The following is a 21,474-nucleotide window of genomic DNA, read 5'->3' on the forward strand; positions in this document are numbered from 1 at the left end:
CACATGTATTTTCTCATCCATTTTAATCTTCTGTAGCTAAGATTTTGGTATACTGACTGACTGTATGATGAGACCCAGCGTTCAGATGGCATTTTGGTGTGAGGTATGATGTCTTTGTATATACTGTCATCTACTGGCCATATATGAGATTGCATAACATTAGTTTTGAACATGCGTGTGAGACATGGGGGCGCTAGGACCCGGTTCAGGCAGTATTGTTTTGTAAGAAAGTGTCGATTGCCGAGTCATGGATTACTTCGCTACATGCATGGCGCAAGAAGAATAAGGACAATTTACAAGTTGATACAACAAGATGAGCATTATTGTTATTTTTGGCGGCATCGACTTCTAATATCTCTTCGCGTAAAACGGTTTATTTGTTGGGTGCTGCAATTCACTAAATCGCTTTCCAGCACCAGTTTGTCCTGAGAAGGTGAGTGTTGTAATGACAGCAACAGATCTTAGCTAGCTATCTTGATAGGTCAGATAGATTACTCCACAAATGGTAGCTAGAGTAAAACTTTACTGCTAAGGTTAGCCTGACGCTCAGTCGTCGTCACGTTGTTTAAATAGGCTCTGTCTGTCAAAGAGTGGGCCACCAATAAACACATAGTCTAAACAATTCCACTGGGGCAAATGCGTCTAGATTCCTATGATAATATTTGTAGTGCTCAAGAAATTCCATGAGAGCAACAACTTTTGTGTAAAACATCATCTGAATCATTTGTTTACAAAGTTCTATATCATATGACAACGAAAACATAAACAATGGAGTAATAACGTTAGCGGTTAATAGTTTTTGGGGAGTTATGATAATAAGGTACAGTTGTTCTTTAATTAAGATCATATACATCCAAATGAATCATTTTATTGGTTGAAATTACAACGTGCAGTCTGACCTCTCTCTGAACTTGTGAGCTTGTGAGGGCTTCGTTCCAACATGCCAAGCTACTCCATGGTACATTAGACATGTGTCGGCATATCACTGTAACCTAATGCTGGTGTGATATTTTTAATGAATATCAGTTGATGAAATGTGATGTGTTTTGGTTGTCTTTAGTGTCTTAAGTGCCTTGACTGAATTATAAGTGGTCCACTGCCCACCCCAGATGACACTATGGGTTGTGGATTCGCCTGACTGGCTGGGGTGCTGTTAGGAGCCATGACTGAAGCACTAACCATATCCTAAAGTTCACAGCCCGATATAGCAGGGCTGGCCTGGATCTCTTAGGCCTATTCAAGTCTGTTGAATGATTATAGACTAGGAAGAGATGCTTGTTGTGTTTTGCTTCATAGTACAACACATACACCTCAAGGAGATTCAATAAACTCTTGAGCCTGATACGTAGGGTAGCATGTTTGTCCTGCAAAATAATGAACATGTGTTCATTGTGTTGACTAACTTCACTTTTGATCGCTGCTGGTGTAGTTATGAATGGAAGAAGTTAGACTAGTTGAATGTCATCATGAATAGCAGTTTATAATAGGACACAAATAAGGTCCGGTGCAAATCTGAAAATACTGTGCAGAATGTATTTTTGAAAACTAATTTCATGCAGTCTACTGTATGATTTCCTTTGCCTGTCCTGCCTTTTTAAAATATCTTAACATCCATGTGGACCAGGATGGTGATCTTGAGCCCTATGTGTAGGCCTAATGTTGTAGTAATATGTCTGTAATAGTGAGTACTCTCTTTCCCCCTCCCTGTCTCCCCAGCTCCCAGCCACCATGGTGGCAGTGCAAAGCTACTGTGAGGCCAGCGCTTCCATCTCCGAAGCCTGGCTGGAGGGCGGCATCTCACCCTGCTTCTACTTCACCCTGGTGCCCACCGTCCTGCTTACCCTCTCCTTCTTCTTCGGCACCTTCCACTGCGTCTGCTACCGCCGCTACGGCACCGAGATGGAGCCCAAGTTCATACCGCGCTCGCGCCTCTATGGCCTCCAACTGGCAGTCTCCCTGCTCCTCCTGCTGCAGTTCCTGGGGGGGCTGGTGTGGAGGGCGACTGGTGGAGGCGGGGTAGGGGAACTCCCTGGCTACGTGGTGCTGTACGGCTGCCTGTCCATGCTGGGCTGGGTCTGGGCCGTGGCCCTGCTAAGGCTGGAGAGGAGGAGGGTTCTGGTGAGGGACCGGACGCGGGGCCACAGCACGGTGCTGCTGCTCTTCTGGGCTGTGGCATTCTCGGCGGAGAACCTGGCCTTCGTCTCCTGGGCAAGCCCTTACTGGTGGTGGGGCCTGGAGAACACACAGCAGCAAGTGAGATAGGACCAGGGGTATTGTTGAGGAGGGTGTAACATTGTAGAATGTCCCCAATAGAGCTGACGTGATTCCTCACTCTACATATCACTCAAATAGACACGTCTGTTCTACATAATGTATTTCTATCTGAATGTTCCACAACCTATTGAACGTGGCACTGGGGTCTGTTCAGGAGGGTGTAGCATTAGAGGACCGTCAGATAAAAATGTATTGGTGTAGAATAAACATGTTTGTCAGGTTAAGTTGGAAATGGTGCTAGATCTATTCCTTGCGTTTCTATCTGCATCACTTCAAACGTTTCACCTCTTTGAATGAACCCCCACAGCTCAAACTTAAGTGAGGAAGAAGTGCCATCCCACTCCCTAGTTTCATTGCGGTTGTTTCACCAAGCCTATTTGTCCCATTTACACAGATACAGTATCACACCCTATGAGTAGACTGACTTACTTTTAAGAAAGCCCACTACTACACTTGTGTAATGGAGTGTGGAAACGCAATGTTAAGTTTAATGCTAATAGCCAGTAACATTATATGTCAACATTTTAACAACCTCAGTCTACTCATAGGTGTGATACTGTATCTGTGTAAATGGGACACATAGGCTAGGTTTAATGTTTCTTATCAACCCTAAGTACCTACTTAATAACCTCTAAATCCCATTTCGTCATGACTGTTGTGATTGTAAAGAAAAAATAATCTATTACAAAGCAGTTTCTCACAAGAAGACTGCTAAAATAGAAACTGGCATTCCAACCATGACACAGCAGTGGAAAGGGGAGGAGCCATGATCATTAGTCAGCTTTGAGTAACTCTAGAAGTGCTGAGTCATTGCCCCATCTTGCCGTCTACATCCCTCTCCCTCTGGCCACGCCCCCAAATATACATTTTGTAACCAATCAGATCACACCTTTTCTTAGCCCCTCCCAGTGGCTGTCATTGGTCGTCCCACTCAGCATGTCTTTAGGTTGTACAAGTCTTGAGGTATGGCTGTTTAGTATGTCTCCCAGTTGTATTCAACTAATGCATTCTGAATGCATCTTCATTAGCTTTTTACCAAGCTTTCACCATCTTAGCTCTTCCAATGGGTTGTTATATCACAAAGTATATGACACAGTCCACTGGTTACTTTGTACAGTCAGTCTGACTGTAATCACTGACTCACCTCTCCTCCAATCCTGAATGATCCAACAACTCCTGAGTAAATGACTTTTTGAATGATAGCCTCGGCCTCACATTGAAGTTGGGGCAGCAGGTAGACCACCGTTTAAGAGCGTTGGACCAGTAACCGAAAGGTCGCTAGTTTGAATCCCAGAGCAGACTAGGTGAAAAATCTGTCAATGTACCCTTGAGCAAGGCACTTAACCATGTAAATCACTCTGGATAAGAGTGTCTGCTAAATTACTCAAATGTAAATGTAAGACAAATGTTATGTGTTGAATTAAGTATTGAAATATGGTTTTTCTGTGTTTTATACAGTTATGCTTGTCAGTCAGCAGGAATACTACACTAAAAAAACAAACATTTTGACTGCTGACATGCACCATTTGGGATTGTGATGGGATTGTATTAAGAGTACCATTGGAATTGAATTAACAGTGGACAACATACTAAAATATAGTTTATGAGTGTAGTATTCCTTTAAAGAGTCAATCTGCAATTGCTACATCCATTTTTGGACTAATGATATATACCCATTGATTCTTGAAGATTATAACTTATAAATACCTCAAGAGCTTAGTTCAACTGTCACACCCCATCACAACCCAACATATAAGCTTGTTTTACTTTAATATAAACATTGTAAATGTAAACAAACAGTGTATAGCCTCAAAACATGGTTAAAGCTATAATTTTGATATCATGGATGGTCAGTCCTTGCATCCATAGCTCTGTCTATGTATTTGAGAGTGGTTCCATTTCACCAGGCCATTCCCTCAGCTTTTTACCAAAACTGCAGATTTGACTTTAGTGTCTCATGACTTAGCATTTTTCATTCATTACCTCAGGTGGAATTTTCTCTTTGGTTGATGCGCTACGTCGGCACGGGAACACTCTTCTTCCTGGGCCTGAAGGCTCCGGGATTACCACGGAGACCGTACATGCTCCTGATCAACGAGGACGAACGTGACGTGGAGGGCAGCACTGGCCAGGTAACCTAGTAATCAAATCAAATAATATGTAATTTGTCACATGCGCCGCATACAACAGGTGTAGACCTTACCGTGAAATAACAATAACGAGGCTAAATACAGGGGGTACCAGTACCGAGTCAATGTGTGTGGGTACAGGTTAGTCGAGTAGCTCGTGTAGCTCAGTTGGTAGAGCATGGCGCTTGCAACGCCAGGGTTGTGGGTTCGTTTCCCATGGGGGGCCAGTATGAAAATATGTATGCACTCACTAACTGTAAGTCGCTCTGGATAAGAGCGTCTGCTAAATGACTAAAATGTAAATGTAATTGAGGTAAATGTACATGTAGGTAGGGGTAAAGTGACTATTCATAAATAATGAACAGCGAGTAGCCTCAGTGTAAAAAAAAATTAAATGCAAATAGTCCGGGTAGCCATTTGATTAATTGTTCAGCAGTCTTATGACTTGGGGGTAGAAGCTGTTAAGGAGCCTTTTGGACCTAGACTTGGCGCTCCGGTACCGCTTGCCGTGCGGTAGCAGAGAGAACAGTCTATGACTTGGGTGACTGGAGTTTTTTTTGGGCCTTCTGACACTTGCCTAGTATAGAAGTCCTGGATGGCATGAAGCTTGGCCCCAGTGATGAACTGGACAGTATGCACTACCCTCTGTAGCACTTTACGGTCGGATGCCGAGCAGTTGTCATACCAGGCGGCGATGCAACCGTTCAGGATGCTCTCAATGGTGCAGCTGTAGAAATGTTTAAGATTCTGGGGACCAATGCCAAATCTTTTCAGTCTCCTGAGGGGGAATAGGCTTTGTCATGCACTCTTCACGACTGTCTTGGTGTGTTTGGACCATGATAGTTTGTTGGTGATGTGGACACCAAGGAACTTGAAGCTCTCGACCCGCTCCACCACAGCCCTGTCGATGTGAATGGGGGCGTGTTCTGCCCTCCTTTTCCTGTAGTCCACGATCAGCTCCTTTGTCTTGCTCACGTTGAGGGAGAGGTTGTTGTCCTGGCACCACACTGCCAGGTCTCTGACCTCCTCCCTATAGGCTGTCTCATCGTTGTCGGTGATCAGGCCTACCACTATTGTGTCGTCAGAAAACGTAATGATGGTGTTGGAGTTGTGCTTGGCCACGCAGTCGTGGGTGAACAGGGAGTACAGGAGGGGACTAAGCACGCACCCCTGAGGGGACCCGTGTTGAGGATCAGCGTGGCAGGTGTGTTGTTGCCTACCCTTACCAACTGGGGGCAGCCCACCAGGAAGTCCAGGATCCAGTTGCAGAGGGAGGTGTTTTGTCCCAGGGTCCTTAGTTTAGTGATGAGCTTTGTGGGCACTATGGTGTTGAACGCTGAGCTGTAGTCAATGAACAGCATTCTCACATAGGTGTTCCTTTTGTCCAGGTGGGAAAGTGTGGAGTGCAATTGAGATTGCATCATCTGTGGATCTGTTGGGGCGGTATGCAAATTGGAGTGGGTCTAGGGTTTCTGGGATGATGGTGTTGATTTGAGCCATGACCAGCCTTTCAAAGCACTTCATGGCTACCGACGTGAGTGCTACTGGGCGGTAGTCATTTAGGCAGGTTACCTTGAAGTTCTTGGGCAAAGGGACTATGGTGATCTGCTTGAAACATGTAGGTATTACAGACTCGGTCAGGGAGAGGTTGAAAATGTCTGTGAAGACACTTGCCAGTTGGTCCGCGCATGCTCTGAGTACACATCCTGGTAATCTGTCTGGCCCCACGGCCTTGTGAATGTTGACCTGTTTAAAGGTCTTGCTCACATCGGCTACGGAGAGCGTGAACTCACAGTCATCCGGAACAGCTGGTGCTCTCATGCCTGCTTCAGTGTTGCTTGCCTCGAAGCGAGCATAAAAGGCATTTAGCCTGTCTGTTAGGCTCGCGTCACTGGGCAGCTCGCGGCTGGGTTTCCCTTTGTAGTCCGTAATAGTTTGTAAGCCCTGCCACATCCGACGAGCATCAGAGCTGGTAAGGTAGGATTCAATCTTAGTCCTGTATTGACGCTTTGCCTGTTTGATGGTTTGTCTGAGGGCATAGCAGGATTTCTTATAAGCGTCCGGATTAGTGTCCCACTCCTTGAAAGCGGCAACTCCATGGCTTCTGGTTGGGATATGTACGTACGGTCACTGTGGGGACGACATCATCGATGCACTTATTGATGAAGCTAGTGACGGAGGTGATATACTCCTCAATGCCATTGGATGAATCCCGGAACATATTCCAGTCTGTGCTAGCAAAACAGTCCTGTAGCTTAGCATCCACGTCATCTGACCACTTCCGTATTGAGCGAGTCACTGGTACTTCCTGCTTTAGTTTTTGCTTGTAAGCAGGAATCAGGAGGATAGAATTATGGTCAGATTTGCCAAATTGAGGGAGAGCTGTGTACGCGTCTCTGTGTGTGAAATAAAGGTGGTCTAGAGTTTTTTCCCCTCTGGTTGCACATGTGACATGCTGATAGAAATGAGCTAAAACCAATTTAAGTTTGCCTGCATTAAAGTCCCCGGCCACAACCTTTTTTGTTGTTGTTTATGTGTGTACAATATCCAATATATATATTGTATAAATAAGAATGTGTCCCTTTTCAGTGTGATTGGGTGTGTAACGTACAGTAGTTTGTAATGAGTCTATACTGTCTGTCTATATTTATTAAGTTCACGACATGCCTCTACAGTAGGTCTGCATATGTATGCCCATAATAACCCCTAATATCTCTATCTGTACCCCAGCCTCTGTTGGATGGGGCAGAGGAATCCCTGTCTACCTGGCAGGACTTTGGGCAGAAGGTGCGTCTGCTGGTGCCCTACATGTGGCCCAAAGGCAGCATGCTGTTACAGGGCCTGGTGCTCCTCTGCCTGTGCCTGCTGGGTCTGGAGAGGGTCATCAATGTCTTTGTGCCCATCTACTACAAGAACATCGGTGAGAGAGCATCCCTTGTTTCACAACATCTCCCCTAGATCCAGCTTTTATCTGGATGCCTTTTTAAATTCCTACTTGTTGCTGTCATAGCCTTATTGGTTGCGTTGCAGGTTGTCTTTATTGGTGCTGCGCTGCACATTCTCAGAAGTTTTTTAGGATATCATTGTGGCTGACATCTGATAACCTGCCCAGCAAAACTGTAGAAAAGATGACCTGGGACTGTCAACCCTTTTCAAAACCTCTCTCTCTCTCTCTCTCTCTCACACACTCACAGTGAATGAGCTGACTGATGGAAGCAGCTGGACGACCTTGGCCACCACTGTGTGTGTCTACGTCTTGCTGAAGTTCCTGCAAGGTGGAGGGGCAGGTGAGTGCAGGGTTCTAAAGTGCGACCAATTTTGTTAATAATATTTTGCTGTGCGACTAGGAGTTTTATTTTGGTTGTAATGATAAGGCTTCGCCGTACCGTTGTTTCCAAGTGCCCTAGTGAAACAAGCGAGTGGAGATTCGTTAGCGTCATTGTTGCACCATTTCTACAGCGAAAGCTGCTTGCTTCCAGCCCAACCAGGTCAAAAGATCTGACCCATATTACTGGCGCAACATTTTTATCTTCCTATAGTGAAAAGCTGGGACGACATTTTACATTCATAAACCATGTTGTGGGTTGTTCTAAAACTACTCGCGCGTTAACCATTTGTTGACACTTTGTTCAGTCATGTTACTGCATTGGCTAGCTAGCTAACAACCTGGTAACTTGACCAGTATATCCAAACATTTGGGGGCACAGAAAGAAAGGAAAAGGGACAGCTTCTTCAGGAGATCAATGAACATAGCAATGAATGAATGACAGATATCTTGCATTTCATCATCACAAACCTGACCTTTTAAAGAGACAGTGTAAAATGTTTTATCTAATGCATCTCAAACAATATGGTGTATTTGCAGACCGCAATTTGGGGCGTTTCCTGATGTGGTCATTCCTTGATATCAGGAAACATCCATTGGTGCCTGCCATTGGTCAATTCTGGTGTTACGAGACGGATGGTTTCTCGACAAATAGGATTTGTTTACATAGCAGGTTAGGATCATTAACGTGGCAGGTTAGGATCATTAACTTGGCAGGTTAGGATCATTAACGTGGCAGGTTAGGATCAGTAACGTGGCAGGTTTGGATTATTAACGTGTCAGGTGAATTAGTGTGGCAGGTTAGGAGAATGAGGTTAAAGTTAGGAAAAGGGTTAGGCTTAGCTACAATGCTACAGTTGTCAACAACTGTTGTCCCGACGCGAAAGAAATGGCCACGGACCAATGGTGAGCATCGTGATATCAAGAAACGCCTATATCAGAAAACGCCCCTAATTGCGGTCTGCAATTACACCCTTCTCTCTCAATAGGAAAATAGTGCTTTTACACAATGTAGAAACCTAATATTCCACAGATGACTTTGTAATTTCAATGACAGGTATTTGTATCAACGTTTTAGCTTTTATAATAAACTAATGTATTTACAGTGTTACATGTTAGTTTATAGGGCACAACATGTGCTTCGAAAGTAGCTATAATTCATATAGGCCCAATATAGGCTGTATATTAATCAATTTTTTTAAAATCGTATTTTCTGGTGCTCCTAAATTTCATGTGGTGCTCCTAACTTTTTTAAGTTGGGAACACCAGTGCTACCAATTTAAAAATATATAAATAATTTAGAGCCCTGGGTGAGTGGGAATTTCACCTCCATATTGTCTTTCTCTGCTACACCCATTCCTTGGACTCCTTGAGTACTGTTATTTTAATTATCTCTCTTGTTCCCTCGCTCTCTATATCTCCGCTCCCCTTTCGCCTTCCCCCCTCTCTCTACTCTCCCCAACCCCACTCTTACCCTCCCCCCTTCTCCCTCTCTCTCTTCTTCTCTTTCCTGTACCTTACTCTCTCTCTAGGTGCGTCCGGCTTCGTCAGTAACCTGCGCTCCTTCCTGTGGATCCGCGTGCAGCAGTACACCAACCGGGTGGTGCAGGTGCGTCTGTTCGGCCACCTGCACTCATTGTCGCTGCGCTGGCACCTGGGCCGGCGCACCGGGGACGTCCTGCGTAGCATCGACCGCGGCACCTCCTCCATCAATAGCCTGCTCAGGTGGGTCTCCTAATAATAAATTGTGCGTTTGTGTGTGTGTTGATTGAAGTTATATAGCGTTTTTCCAGATGCTCAAAGCGCTTTACGTCTACCTGCGGTAGATTACTAATGATTACTTTCAGACACTGGTCGAATATGTCAAATAATTGAAATTGTCTGAGGTGCGCTTTAAATTTGCTTTGCACTTTCGGGATTATTCCATTTATTTAATATGCTCCATTGTACCAGACTAACTGTATCAAGTGCAGCTCAAGTGTTTAAAAGTATTTGATATAAGTGTTTCTCCTAGGATTCTTTTCAGCAGCTGTGGCAAAATTAAGGTCGGTTTGGGGGGGGTGATGGCGTGGCCAGTGGCCTTCCTCTTGGCCGCAGATATTCTTTTTGGTTAGTTTTAAAGATAATTTCCTGCAATTTCAAAACAACAAAAAAATTGTTCTCATGCTATCTGAGTGACTCAAACATTATAACAACATCAATGGGAGCCCAATGTCATGACATTTTTTAAAATGTTTTATTCTCACTGACTGTCTAGTTTTCATTCTGGTGGTTGTTAGTTCTCAAAGATTGTTTACAAATATACACTGAGTGTACAAAACATTAACATGATTAGTTGCAACACCCCCTTTTGCCCTCAGAATAGCATCAATTCGTCGGGGCATGGACTCTACAAGGGGTCGAAAGCGTTCCACAGGGATGCAGGCTCATGTTGACTCCAATGCTTCCCACAGTTGTGTCTAGTTGGCTGGATGTCCTTTGGGTGGTGGACCATTCTTGATACACACAGGAAACTGTTGGGCGTGAAAAACCCAGCAGCTTTACAGTTCTTACAGTGCCACTGCATCATGTTATGGGCATGCTTGTAATCGGCAAGGACTAGAGACTTTTTTTAGGATACAAAGAAATGGAATGGAGCTAAGCACAGGCAAAATCCTAGAGGAAAACCTGGTTCTTTCTGCTTTCCACCAGACACTCAACCTACAACACAAAGCCAAAATCTGAACTGGAGTTGCTTACCAAGAAGACAATGAATGTTCCTGAGTGGCCTAGTTATAGGTTTTGTCATAAATCGTCTTGAAGAATTTTAAAAGAATAATGCGCAAATATTGTACAATCCAGGTGAACAAAGCTCTTAGAGACTTACCCAGAAAGACTCACTGCTGTAATCGCTGCCACAGGTGATTCTAACATGTACATGTATTGACTCAGGGTGTGAATAGTTATGTAAATAAGATTTCTGTATTTAATTTTCTATAAATTAGCAAATATTTTATTTATGTTACTTTGTCATTATGGGGTATTGTGTGTGTGTGTGTAGATGGATGAGGACAAACAATATATTTAATCAATTTTGAATTCAGGCTGTAACACATCAAAATGTGGAATAAGTCAATCAATCAAATGTATTTATAAAGCACTTTTTACATCAGCAGATGTCACAAAGTGCTATACAGAAACCCAGCCTAAAACCCCAAGCAGCAAGCAATGCAGATGTAGAAGCACGGTGGCTAGGAAAACTCCCTAGAAAGGCAGGAACCTTTTTTTTTTTTTTTTTACCTTTATTTAACCAGTTAAGCCAGTTGAGAACAAGTTCTCATTTACAACTGCGACCTGGCCAAGATAAAGCAAAGCAGTGCGATAAAAACAACAACACATATGGGGTAAAACAAACAAAGTCAAAAATACAACAGAAAATATATATACAGTGTGTGCAAATGTAGCAAGTTATGGAGGTAAGGCAATAAATAGGCCATAGTGCAAAATAATTACAATTAGTATTAACACTGGAATGATAGATGTGCAAAAGATGATGTGCAAATAGAGATACTGGGGTGCAAATTAGCAAAATAAATAACAATATGGGGATGAGGTAGTTGTGTGGGCTAATTTCAGATGGGCTGTGTACAGGTGCAGTGATCGGTAAGGTGCTCTGACAACTGATGCTTAAAGTTAGTGAGGGAGATCAGAGTCTCCAGCTTCAGAGATTTTTGCTGTTCGTTCCAGTCATTGGCAGCAGAGAACTGGAAGGAATGGCAGTCAAAGGAGGTGTTGGCTTTGGGGATGACCAGTGAGATATACCTGCTGGAGCGCATACTACGGGTGGGTGTTGCTATGGTGACCAATGAGCTAAGATAAGGCGGGGATTTGCCTAGTAGTGATTTATAGATGGCCTGGAGCCAGTGGGTTTGCCGACGAATATGTAGTGAGGACCAGCCAACAAGAGCGTACAGGTCACATTGGTGGGTAGTATATGGGGCTTTGGTGAGGTGACAACACGGATGGCACTGTGATAGACTTCATCCAATTTGCTGCGTAGAGTGTTGGAAGCTATTTTGTAAATGACATCGCCGAAGTCAAGGATCGGTAGGATAGTCAGTTTTACGAGGGCATGTTTGGCAGCAGAGGTTTGGTTGCAGCGGAGGGTGCAGAGCTGGTGACCGGGGTAGTGGTAGCCAGGTGGAAAGCATGGCCAGCCGTAGCAAAATGCTTGTTGAAATTCTTGATTATTGTAGATTTATCAGTGGTGATAGTGTTTCCTAGCCTCAGTGCAGTGGGCAGCTGGGAGGAGGTGCCCAAACTTTTTGGAGTTAGTGCAACAGGATGCAAATTTCTGTTTGAAAAAGCTAGCCTTTGCTTTCCTAACTGCTTATGTATATTGGTTCCTAACTTCCCTGAAAAGTTGCATATCGCGGGGGCTATTCGATGCTAATGCCGTGCGCCACAGGATGTTTTTGTGCTGGTCAAGGGCAGTCAAGTCGGAGGAGAACCAGGGGCTATATCTGTTCTTAGTTCTGAATTTTTTGAATGGGGCATGCTTATTTAAGATGGAGAGGAAAGCACTTTTAAAGAACAACCAGGCATCTGAGATTGATATCCATCCAGGATACCTGGGCCAGGTCAATTAGGAGGGTCTGCTCGCTAAAGTGTTTTAGGGAGCGTTTGACAGTGATGAGGGGTGGTCGTTTGACCGCGGACCTGTTACAGACGCAGGCAATAAGGCAGTGATCACTTAGATCCTGGTTGAAGACAACGGAGGTGTATTTAGAGGGTAAGTTAGTCAGGATGATATCTATAAGGGTGCCCATGTTTACGGATTTAGGGTTGTACCTGGTAGGTTCCTTGATAATTTGTGTGTGATTGAGGGCATCTAGTTTGGATTGTAGGATGGCCGGTGTATTAAGCATATCCCAGTTTAGGTCACCAAGCAGTACGAACTCTGAGGATAGATGGGGGGCAATCAATTCACATATGGTGTCCAGGGCACAGCTGGGGGCTGAGGGGGGGCTGTAGCAAGCGGCAGCAACAGTGAGAGACTTATTTCTGGAAAGGTGGATTTTTAGAAGTAGAAGCTCAAACTCTTTGGGCACAGACCTGGATAGTATGATAGAGCTCTGCAGGCTATCTCTACAGTAGATTGCAACTCCACCCCCTTTGGCAGTTCTATCTAGACGGAAAATGTTGGACATGGGGATGGAAATTTCAGAATTTTTGGTGGCCTTCCTAAGCCAGGATTCAGACACTGCTAGAACATCAGGGTTGGCAGAGTGTGCTAATGCAGTGAATAACTCAAACTTAGGAAGGAGGCTTCGGATGTTAACGTGCAAAAATCCAATGCTTTTACGGTTACAGAAGTCAACAAATGATAGCTCCTGGGGAGTAGGAGTGATACTGGGGGCTGCAGGGCCTGGGTTAACCTCTACATCACAAGAGGAACAGAGGAGGACTAGAATAAGTATACGGCTAAAGGCTTTAAGAACTGGTCTTCTAGTGCGTTGGGTACAGAGAATAAAGGGGGCAGATTTCCGGGCGTTGTAGAATAGATTCAGGGCATTATGTACAGACAAGGATATGGAAGGATATGAGTACAGTGGAGGTAAACCTAAGCGTTGGGTAACAATGAAAGAGATAGCATCACTGGAGGCACCGATTGAGCCGGTTTCCGTGTGTATGGGGGGTGGAACAAAGGAACTATTTGAGGCAGTTTGAGAGGGACATGGGACTCTACAGTGAAATTGTATAATAAGAACTAACTGGAACAGCAATAGGCAAGGCATATTGACATGGGAAAGAGGCATAAAGCAATCACAGGTGTTATTCGAGAGAGCTAAGACAACAACTGGTAATGGCGATGAAAGTTTGGGCTGAGGCTAAACAGATAAATAGGACAGGGTACCGTGTAAAGGAACAGTCCAGCAGGCATCAGCTGTGCAGCTGAGTGATCATAAGGTCCAGTGAACAGCAATATGTGAGTCCGAGAGCAGTTCGAATTGGTGCTACAGCACAGGCTAGCAGGAAGCACGGCTGTTGTTTGTGTGTGCTAGCGGGCCGGGGCTAGCAGATGGATCGTCGTGGTCGTCACAACGGGAAGCCTGTTGAAACCACAGACGATTACGTCGGCAGACCAGTCGTGATGGATTGGCGGGGCTCCGTGTCGACTCTAGGAGGTCCCGTCCGGTTGACAGAGAGGTAGATAGCCGGGAGATGGGCCTGACTCAAGGCTAGCTCAAGTCTGATTAGCCAACAACAACATCCATTTGGTTGCAGCTAGCTAGTTGCGATGATCCGGTGTTAAAGGTCCAGTGATTCCGACAGAAAAACCTATATGTTCTGGGTCGATAACGCACTGTGCAGACAGTGCAGACTGGCCGATAATAGTCCAGGCTAGAGCTGGCTGGTAGGTAGTGCAGGCCACGGACAATGATGAAAAACCGCTAACGGTGGCTAATAGCAAGTAGCTAGTTAGCTGGCTACTCCCGTCCGGTAGACAGAGAGGTAGATAGCCGGGATATGGGCCTGGCTCGAGGCTAACTGGTGCTTGCTTCGAGGGGCAGTGGTGATTAGCCAACAGCAACATCCATTCGGTTGCGGCTAGCTAGTTGCGATCCGGTGTTAATGTCCAGTGATTCAGTTATTCCATTCTGGGTGAATACCGCTAACGGTGGCTAATAGCAAGTAGCTAGTTAGCTGGCTAGCTAGTTTCAACTGGAGATTCTAGATAAAAGTTAAGTCAATAATAGAATCCGTTCCACATTGAGTGAGGCGGGTTGCAGGAAGGTATATTTAGTAGAAGGATGAAAAGTGTGATAGGGAAATACGTACGAAAACCTAAGAAGAAACCTAGAGAGGAACCAGGCTCTGAGGGGTGGCCACTCCTCTTCTGGCTGTGCCGGGTGGAGATTATAAGAGTACATGGCCGTTTAAGGCCAGATTGTTCTTCAAGATGATCAAACGTTCATAGATGACCAGCAGGGTCAAATAATAATCACAGTGGTTGTAGAGGGTGCAACAGTCAGTACCTCAGGAGTAAATGTCAGTTGGCTTTTCATAGCCGAGCATTCAGAGGTCGAGACGGCAGATGTGGTAGAGAGAGTCGAAAACAGCAGGTCCGGGACAAGGTAGCACGTCCGGTGAATAAATCAGGGTTCCCTAGCCGCAGGCAGAACAGTTGAAACTGGAGCAGCAGCACGATCAGGTGGACTGGGGACATCCAGGAGACATCAGGCCAGGTAGTCCTGATCCTAGGGCTCAGGTCCTCCGGGAGGGAGAGCGAGAGAATTAGAGGGAGCATACTTAAATTCACACAGGACACCAGATAAGACAGGAGAATTACACCAGATATAACAGACTGACCCTAGCCCCCCGGCACATAGACTATTGCAGCATAGATACTGGAGACTGAGACGGGTGCGTCAGGGGACACTGTGGCCCCGTCCGACGATACCCCCGGACAGGGCCAACCAGGCAGGATATAACCCCACCCACTTTGCCAAAGCACAGACCCCACATCACTAGAGGGATATCAACAGACCACCAACTTACTACCCTGAGACAAAGCTGAGTATAGCCCACGAAGATCTCTTCCACCGCACGAGCCCAAGGGGGCGCAAAACCGGACAGGAAGATCACGTCTGTGACTCAACCCACTCAAGTGACACACCCCTCCTAGGGACAGCATGGAAGAGCACTAGTAAGCCAGTGACTCAGCCCCCGTAATAGGGTCAGAGGCAGAGAATCCCAGTGGAGAGAGGGGAGCCGGCCAGGCAGAGACAGCAAGGGCGGTTCGTCACTCCAGTGCCTTGCCGTTCACCTTTGCACCCCTGGGCCAGACTACACTCAATCATAGGACCTACTGAAGAGATGACTCTTCAGTAAAGACTTAAAGGTCGAGACCGAGTCTGCGTCTCTCACATGGATAGGCAGACCATTCCATAAAAATTTAGATCTATAGGAGAAAGCCCTGCCTCCAGCTGTTTGCTTAGAAATTCTAGGGACAATAAGGAGGCCTGCGTCTTGTGACCGTAGCGTATGTGTAGGTATGTACGGCAGGACCAAATCGGAGAGATAAGTAGGAGCAAGGCCATGTAATGCTTTGTAGGTTAGCAGTACAACCTTGAAATCAGCCCTAGCCTTAACAGGAAGCTAATGTAGAGAGGCTAGCACTAAATAAATATGATCAAATTTGTAGGTTCTAGTCAGGATTCTAGCAGGTGTGTTTAGCACTAACTGAAGTTTATTTAGTGCTTTATCCGGGTAGCCGGAGAGTAGAGCATTGCAGTAGTCTAATCTAGAAGTGACAAAAGCATGGATTAGCTTTTCTGCATCATTTTTGGACAAAAAGTGTCTGATTTTTGCAATGTTACGAAGATTGAAAAAAGCTGTCCTTGAAATATTCTTGATATGTTCATCAAAAGAGAGAACAGTGTCCAGAGTAACGCTGAGGTCCTTCACAGTTTTATTTGAGACGACTGTACAGCCATCAAGATTAATTGTCAGATCCAACAGCATATCTCTTTGTTTCTTGGGACCTAGAACTAGCATCTCTGTTTTGTCCGAGTTTAAAAGTAAAAGATTTGCCTCCATCCACTTCCTTATGTCTGAAACACAGGCTTCCAGGGTAGGCAATTTTGGGGCTTTACCATGTTTCATCGAAATGTACAGCTGTGTGCTAAATGAATATAGGGGAAACACTGAAAATACATGTTTGATCTAGGTCTGATTATCTTATTCTCAAAGCTTAGATAGACTGCTCCCTCAGGGGTTTACTCAATTGTCGAAAATGTAGTCTACATTCCATTTCTTCCATCACTACCAACCAGTGTAATGTGACCCAATTGCGATCCCCCTGTAGTATGTCTTAGTTTCTTAGTGTCATCCTAACCTCTAGACAGTCAGTAGAGTTTCTGTGTGTGAATTCTGAGGTAAACCCCTCTATTTCTCTCCACAGCTACATCGTATTCAGCATCTTCCCCACCATCGCAGATATCGTTATCTCCATCATCTACTTCATCACCTACTTCAACGCCTGGTTCGGACTCATCGTATTCGTCTGCATGTTCCTCTATCTCAGTGAGTACAAGGCCTCCTTTTCGAGAGCTAATTTAGTTATTTTTATAAAGTAACAATAATCCGATATGTGTGAAATACTTTCAAATGACTTGAGCTGCACCAATAGAATAGTCCCAAAAGTGTAAATTAAAACAACTACAAGCTAATTCAAGCACACCTACTTGAAAGCATTTTACATATGCATTCGACTGAGTTCTGGTAACACCAATGTATTTCATAATGGTCTATCAATATATCTCTTCAGCCCTTACCATCATCATCACGGAATGGAGGACCAAGTACAGGCGAGACATGAACACCCAGGACAACAACACCAAGTCCAAGGCGGTGGACTCCCTGCTCAACTTTGAGACGGTACCGAGACGGTCCCATTGACCTTTAACCTCAATACTTGGATTGTCTTCATTAGGGCACGCAACAGAAAATGTTTAAAAACATTATTCAACGAGAAACTAAAAATGTTTTGTCTGTTTGATGCCTAATGAACACGACCCAGAATCCCCACTTGCCATGGTGGCACATGAAGCTGCCCACAAACATATTGCATTTCTGCAGCTTCAAAGTTGCTTCATGGCTGCGATTGTAATGTTTTTCCAACAGGTGAAGTACTACAACGCAGAGAATTACGAGGTGAACCGTTTTGAGGACGCCATCCTGAAGTATCAGGTAATCTAGACCATAGATGCCAAACGCTGAAAAGTTGAGAATGTAGATCTGTTTAAAGTTACACCAGAGTGCTTGCTTTGGTTATTCAGGTAAATTCAAGTTTCACATTATATTTGTCACATGCACAGTCCCGAGACCCCAGCAAAAATCGGCTTTTCATTTATCTGACTTTCATTTATCTGTCCAGCCTTTTATATTTAGCCTCACAAGGAAGTGTTTTACTGTTTTCTTTTCAGGACAACCAAGGCTACATGTAGAATACAAAACAATTTAACATAAACAGTTGCATTCATGAGTTTTATTGACAAATGTAAATTTAAAAAACAAGTCCAGCCAAAGCAAAAACCTGATAAAAATGAATTTACAGAAGTGCTTTGTTCTTTGGGAAATGAATATCCAACTAGTCAGTGACAACTGTGTGGAGTTTGTGACAGCAACTATGTGAGCTTATTACCATATTATGTCTTGGGATTTCCAATGATCTTCTATGTAGAAGAACCCCTTACCTTCTAATGACTCTTGTGTATCTTGTGAGTGTTTGTGGGAGTTTCGGCTTTTCACATATAGCTTTTAATAGTTTGTAGCTCAAACCATTCGGACTCTACAGATGTATTTGTTTAAAAACCCTGCCCTGGTCCCCTTCAAGATCCACCCTTGTCTCACAAAAACCGCTCTAGCTCAATCCCTGTTCGTCATACAGGCTAATGGATGCAGAAGAAATAGACAAATCCAATGTTACAACCCAGAAGTCTGTAGCTCAAACAAACAATCTATAAAATGAGTTAGAAGTCCTAAATCACGCCGGCATTACTGTGGGGCTCATTTAGTTAACTTGCAAGCCCTATCAAAAAAGTGTAACTAATAAGAAAAATACATATAATAACATGACAAATAAGAGAGGAAGCTATATACAGGGTAAATGTACAATGTGCAGGGATACTGGAGTATTTGAGGTAGATATGTACATGTAGGCAGGGATTAGGAGAAAGTGACTGGTAGCAGGATAAATAATAATGTAATAGTAAACAGGATGCCAGCAGCATGTGGGTGTGTGCGTGGTGGTGAGTGTATGTAAGTGTGTGGGTATTAGTGTTAGTATGTGTGTGCAAGAGGTCAGTAGGCGTCACAGGCGGATGGATACACAGTGCCTTCAGAAAGTATTCATACCCCTTGACTTAATCCACATTTTGTTTGTACAGCCTGAATTAAAAATGGATTTAAATCGATTTTTTTTCTCAACCATCAACACACATAATACCCCATAATGACAAAGTAAAAAAAAACATGTTTTTAAATATTTGCGAATTTATAGAAAATTAAATACAGAAATCTAATTTACATCTCACACAATACCCCATAATGACAAAATGAAAACATGTTTTTAGACATTTTTACAAATGTATTGAAAATGAAATACAGAAATATCTAATTTACATAAGTATTCACACCCAGTCAATTCTTTGTAGGAGCACTTTTGGCAGTGATTACAGCTGTGAGTCTTTTTGGTTAAGTCTCTAAGAACCTTCCACACCTGGATTGTGCAACATTTGCCCATTTATTCTTTAAAAAAGTATTATTCTTCAAGCTCTGTCAAATTGGTTGTTGATCATTGCTAGACAACTATTTTCAGGTCTTGCCATAGATTTAACTGGAACCATAGTCAAAACTGTATCTCAGCTACTCAGGAACATTCACTGTCTTCTTGGTAAGTAACTCCAGTGTAGATTTGGCTTTGTGTTTTAGGTTATTGTCCTGCTGAAAAGTGAATTCATCAGGGCGGCAGGTAGCTTAGTGGGTAAGAGCGTTGTGCCAGTAACCGAAAGGTCGCTGGTTCTAATCCCCGAGCCGACTAGGTGAAAAATCTGTCGAAGTGCCCTTAAGCAAGGCACTTAACCCTAATTGCTCCTGTAAGTCGCTCTGGATAAGAGCATCTGCTAAATGACTAAAATGTAAAATGTAAATGTATCTCCCAGTGTCTGGTGGAAAGCAGACTGTTCCATTCCATTAATTTTTTTGATCCTGAAAAACACCCCAGTCCTTAACGATTACAAGCATACCAATAACATGATTCAGCCACCACTATGCTTGAAAATATGGAGAGATGCGGTGCTCAGTTAATTGCTTTGCCAGATGTTTTGCAGTATTACTTTAGTGCCTTGTTGGAAACAGGATGCATGTTTTGGAATATTTTTATTCTGTACAGGCTTCCTTCATTTCACTTTGTCAATTAGATTAGTATTGTGGAGTAACTAGAATGTTGTCGATCCATCCTCAGTTTTCTCCTATCACAGCCATTAAACTCTGTAACTGTTTTAAAGTCACCATTGGCCCCATGGTGAAATCCCTGAGCGGTTTCCCTCCTCGGGCAACTGAGTTAGGAAGGATGCCTGTATTTTTGTAGTGACTTGGTGTATTGATACACCATCCAAAGTGTAGTTAATAGCTATTTTTTATTTTTCTTTGCGAGACATTGGAAAATCTCCATGGTCTTTGCGTTTGAATTTGTGTTTGAAATTCACTGCTCGACTGAGGGACCTTACAGATAATTGTATGTGTGGAGTACAGCGATGAGGTTGTCATTCAAAAATCATGTTAAACACTTATTGCACACAGAGTGAGTCCATGCAACTTGTGTGACTTTTTAAGCCCATTTTTACTCCTGAACTTATTTAGACTTTACAAAGGGGTTAAATACTTATTGACGCAAGACATTTCAGCTTTTCATTTTTTATTAATTTGTAAACATTTCAAAAATGATTATTCCACTTTGACATTATGGGGTATTGTGTGTAGGCCAGCGACAAAAATCACAATTTTATCCATTTTAAATTCAGGCTGTAACACAACAAAATGTGGAAAAAGTCAAGGTGTGTGAATACTTTCTGAAGTACATGTAAACAGGGCTGAAAAGTTATTGTAGCAGAAATATGGTAATATACTAATGATAATATATACATGTAAACAGGAGTAATAGTGACCAGTAGCAGGATTAATAGATATATACGAAATGTGTTTGACCATCTGAGATGCATAGTTGGGCGGCAGGTAGCTTAGTGGGTAAGAGCGTTGTGCCAGTAACCGAAAGGTCGCTGGTTCTAATCCCCGAGCCGACTAGGTGAAAAATCTGTCGATGTGCCCTTGAGCAAGGCACTTAACCCTAATTGCTCCTGTAAGTCGCTCTGGATAAGAGCGTCTGCTAAATGACAAAAAAATAAATAAATAAAATAGTTAAATAGAGCTTGCCATCATTGATGATGTTCTAGGATTTTAGAACTGCAACCAGCAGAAACTGCTTTAACTTTTTCATCTCTATTAGCCTGGTTCTAGGTCTGTTCAGCAGTGCAAACAGACAGCACAAACAGATCTTGGACCAGGCTATAACTCTATTGATTGTAATGTTACGTTTGCTGCCTGTTTGTCTGTCTGTCCTCTCCCGTCCTAGATCTCAGAATGGAAGACACAAGCCTCTCTAGCCTTCCTGAACCAGACCCAGAACCTGATCATCGGCTCAGGCCTACTGGCCGGGTCACTGCTCTGTGCCTACTTTGTCCAGGACGGCAAGTTTAAGGTACTGAGCTCGGAGCCCTTACTAGCTTAAAGGGGAAGTTTAGTATTTTACAAATTAATGTTAGATGGTTCCTCACTCTGACAATAGTCTATGAGCCAGGACAAACTATAATCCATGTTTGGATTTTGTTAAAGAGCCACCTTCAGGGTGAGAAACCATTTAACATGAAGTTGTAAAAGTTCCCTGTTAAAGGCCTAGATACTCATTATACTACCCTTTTCACACTATTGAGCCGACTATTGTCCTTATGGTGAATGTCTGGATGCCTAACCTGACCAGTGCAGCTTAGTTTGGCTCAGTAGTGTAAAAAGCCCTATTGGCCCACCTCAAACTCTCTCTGCTCATCCACTTTTCTATCTTCTATGCTAGGGCTACGTTGTTTTGTCCTACATTAGATTAGAAAACTTTATTGTACTCTAATAAGTAAATTCTTTGCAGCTTGC

At 43.7% G+C, this 21,474-nt stretch overlaps 1 protein-coding gene across 1 annotated transcript in view; it reads left to right on the forward strand.

Annotated features, from left to right (window-relative positions):
* The first annotated feature begins 220 nt into the window (after positions 1-220).
* abcb6a (ATP-binding cassette, sub-family B (MDR/TAP), member 6a) overlaps positions 221-21,474 on the forward strand; it is a 36,315-nt gene continuing 15,061 nt past the window's right edge. Inside the window, exons 1-10 of the mRNA XM_041855672.2 lie at positions 221-433; positions 1,717-2,253; positions 4,263-4,406; positions 7,134-7,323; positions 7,598-7,690; positions 9,261-9,453; positions 16,676-16,797; positions 17,042-17,151; positions 17,398-17,463; positions 20,906-21,031. Of these exons, the coding sequence (XP_041711606.1) occupies positions 1,729-2,253; positions 4,263-4,406; positions 7,134-7,323; positions 7,598-7,690; positions 9,261-9,453; positions 16,676-16,797; positions 17,042-17,151; positions 17,398-17,463; positions 20,906-21,031 (1,569 nt within the window). The 5' untranslated portion in view covers positions 221-433; positions 1,717-1,728. The remainder of the gene's footprint in view (positions 434-1,716; positions 2,254-4,262; positions 4,407-7,133; positions 7,324-7,597; positions 7,691-9,260; positions 9,454-16,675; positions 16,798-17,041; positions 17,152-17,397; positions 17,464-20,905; positions 21,032-21,474) is intronic.

This window comes from Coregonus clupeaformis, chromosome 29 (genome assembly GCF_020615455.1).
Source record: "Coregonus clupeaformis isolate EN_2021a chromosome 29, ASM2061545v1, whole genome shotgun sequence".
Taxonomy (NCBI): domain Eukaryota; kingdom Metazoa; phylum Chordata; class Actinopteri; order Salmoniformes; family Salmonidae; genus Coregonus; species Coregonus clupeaformis.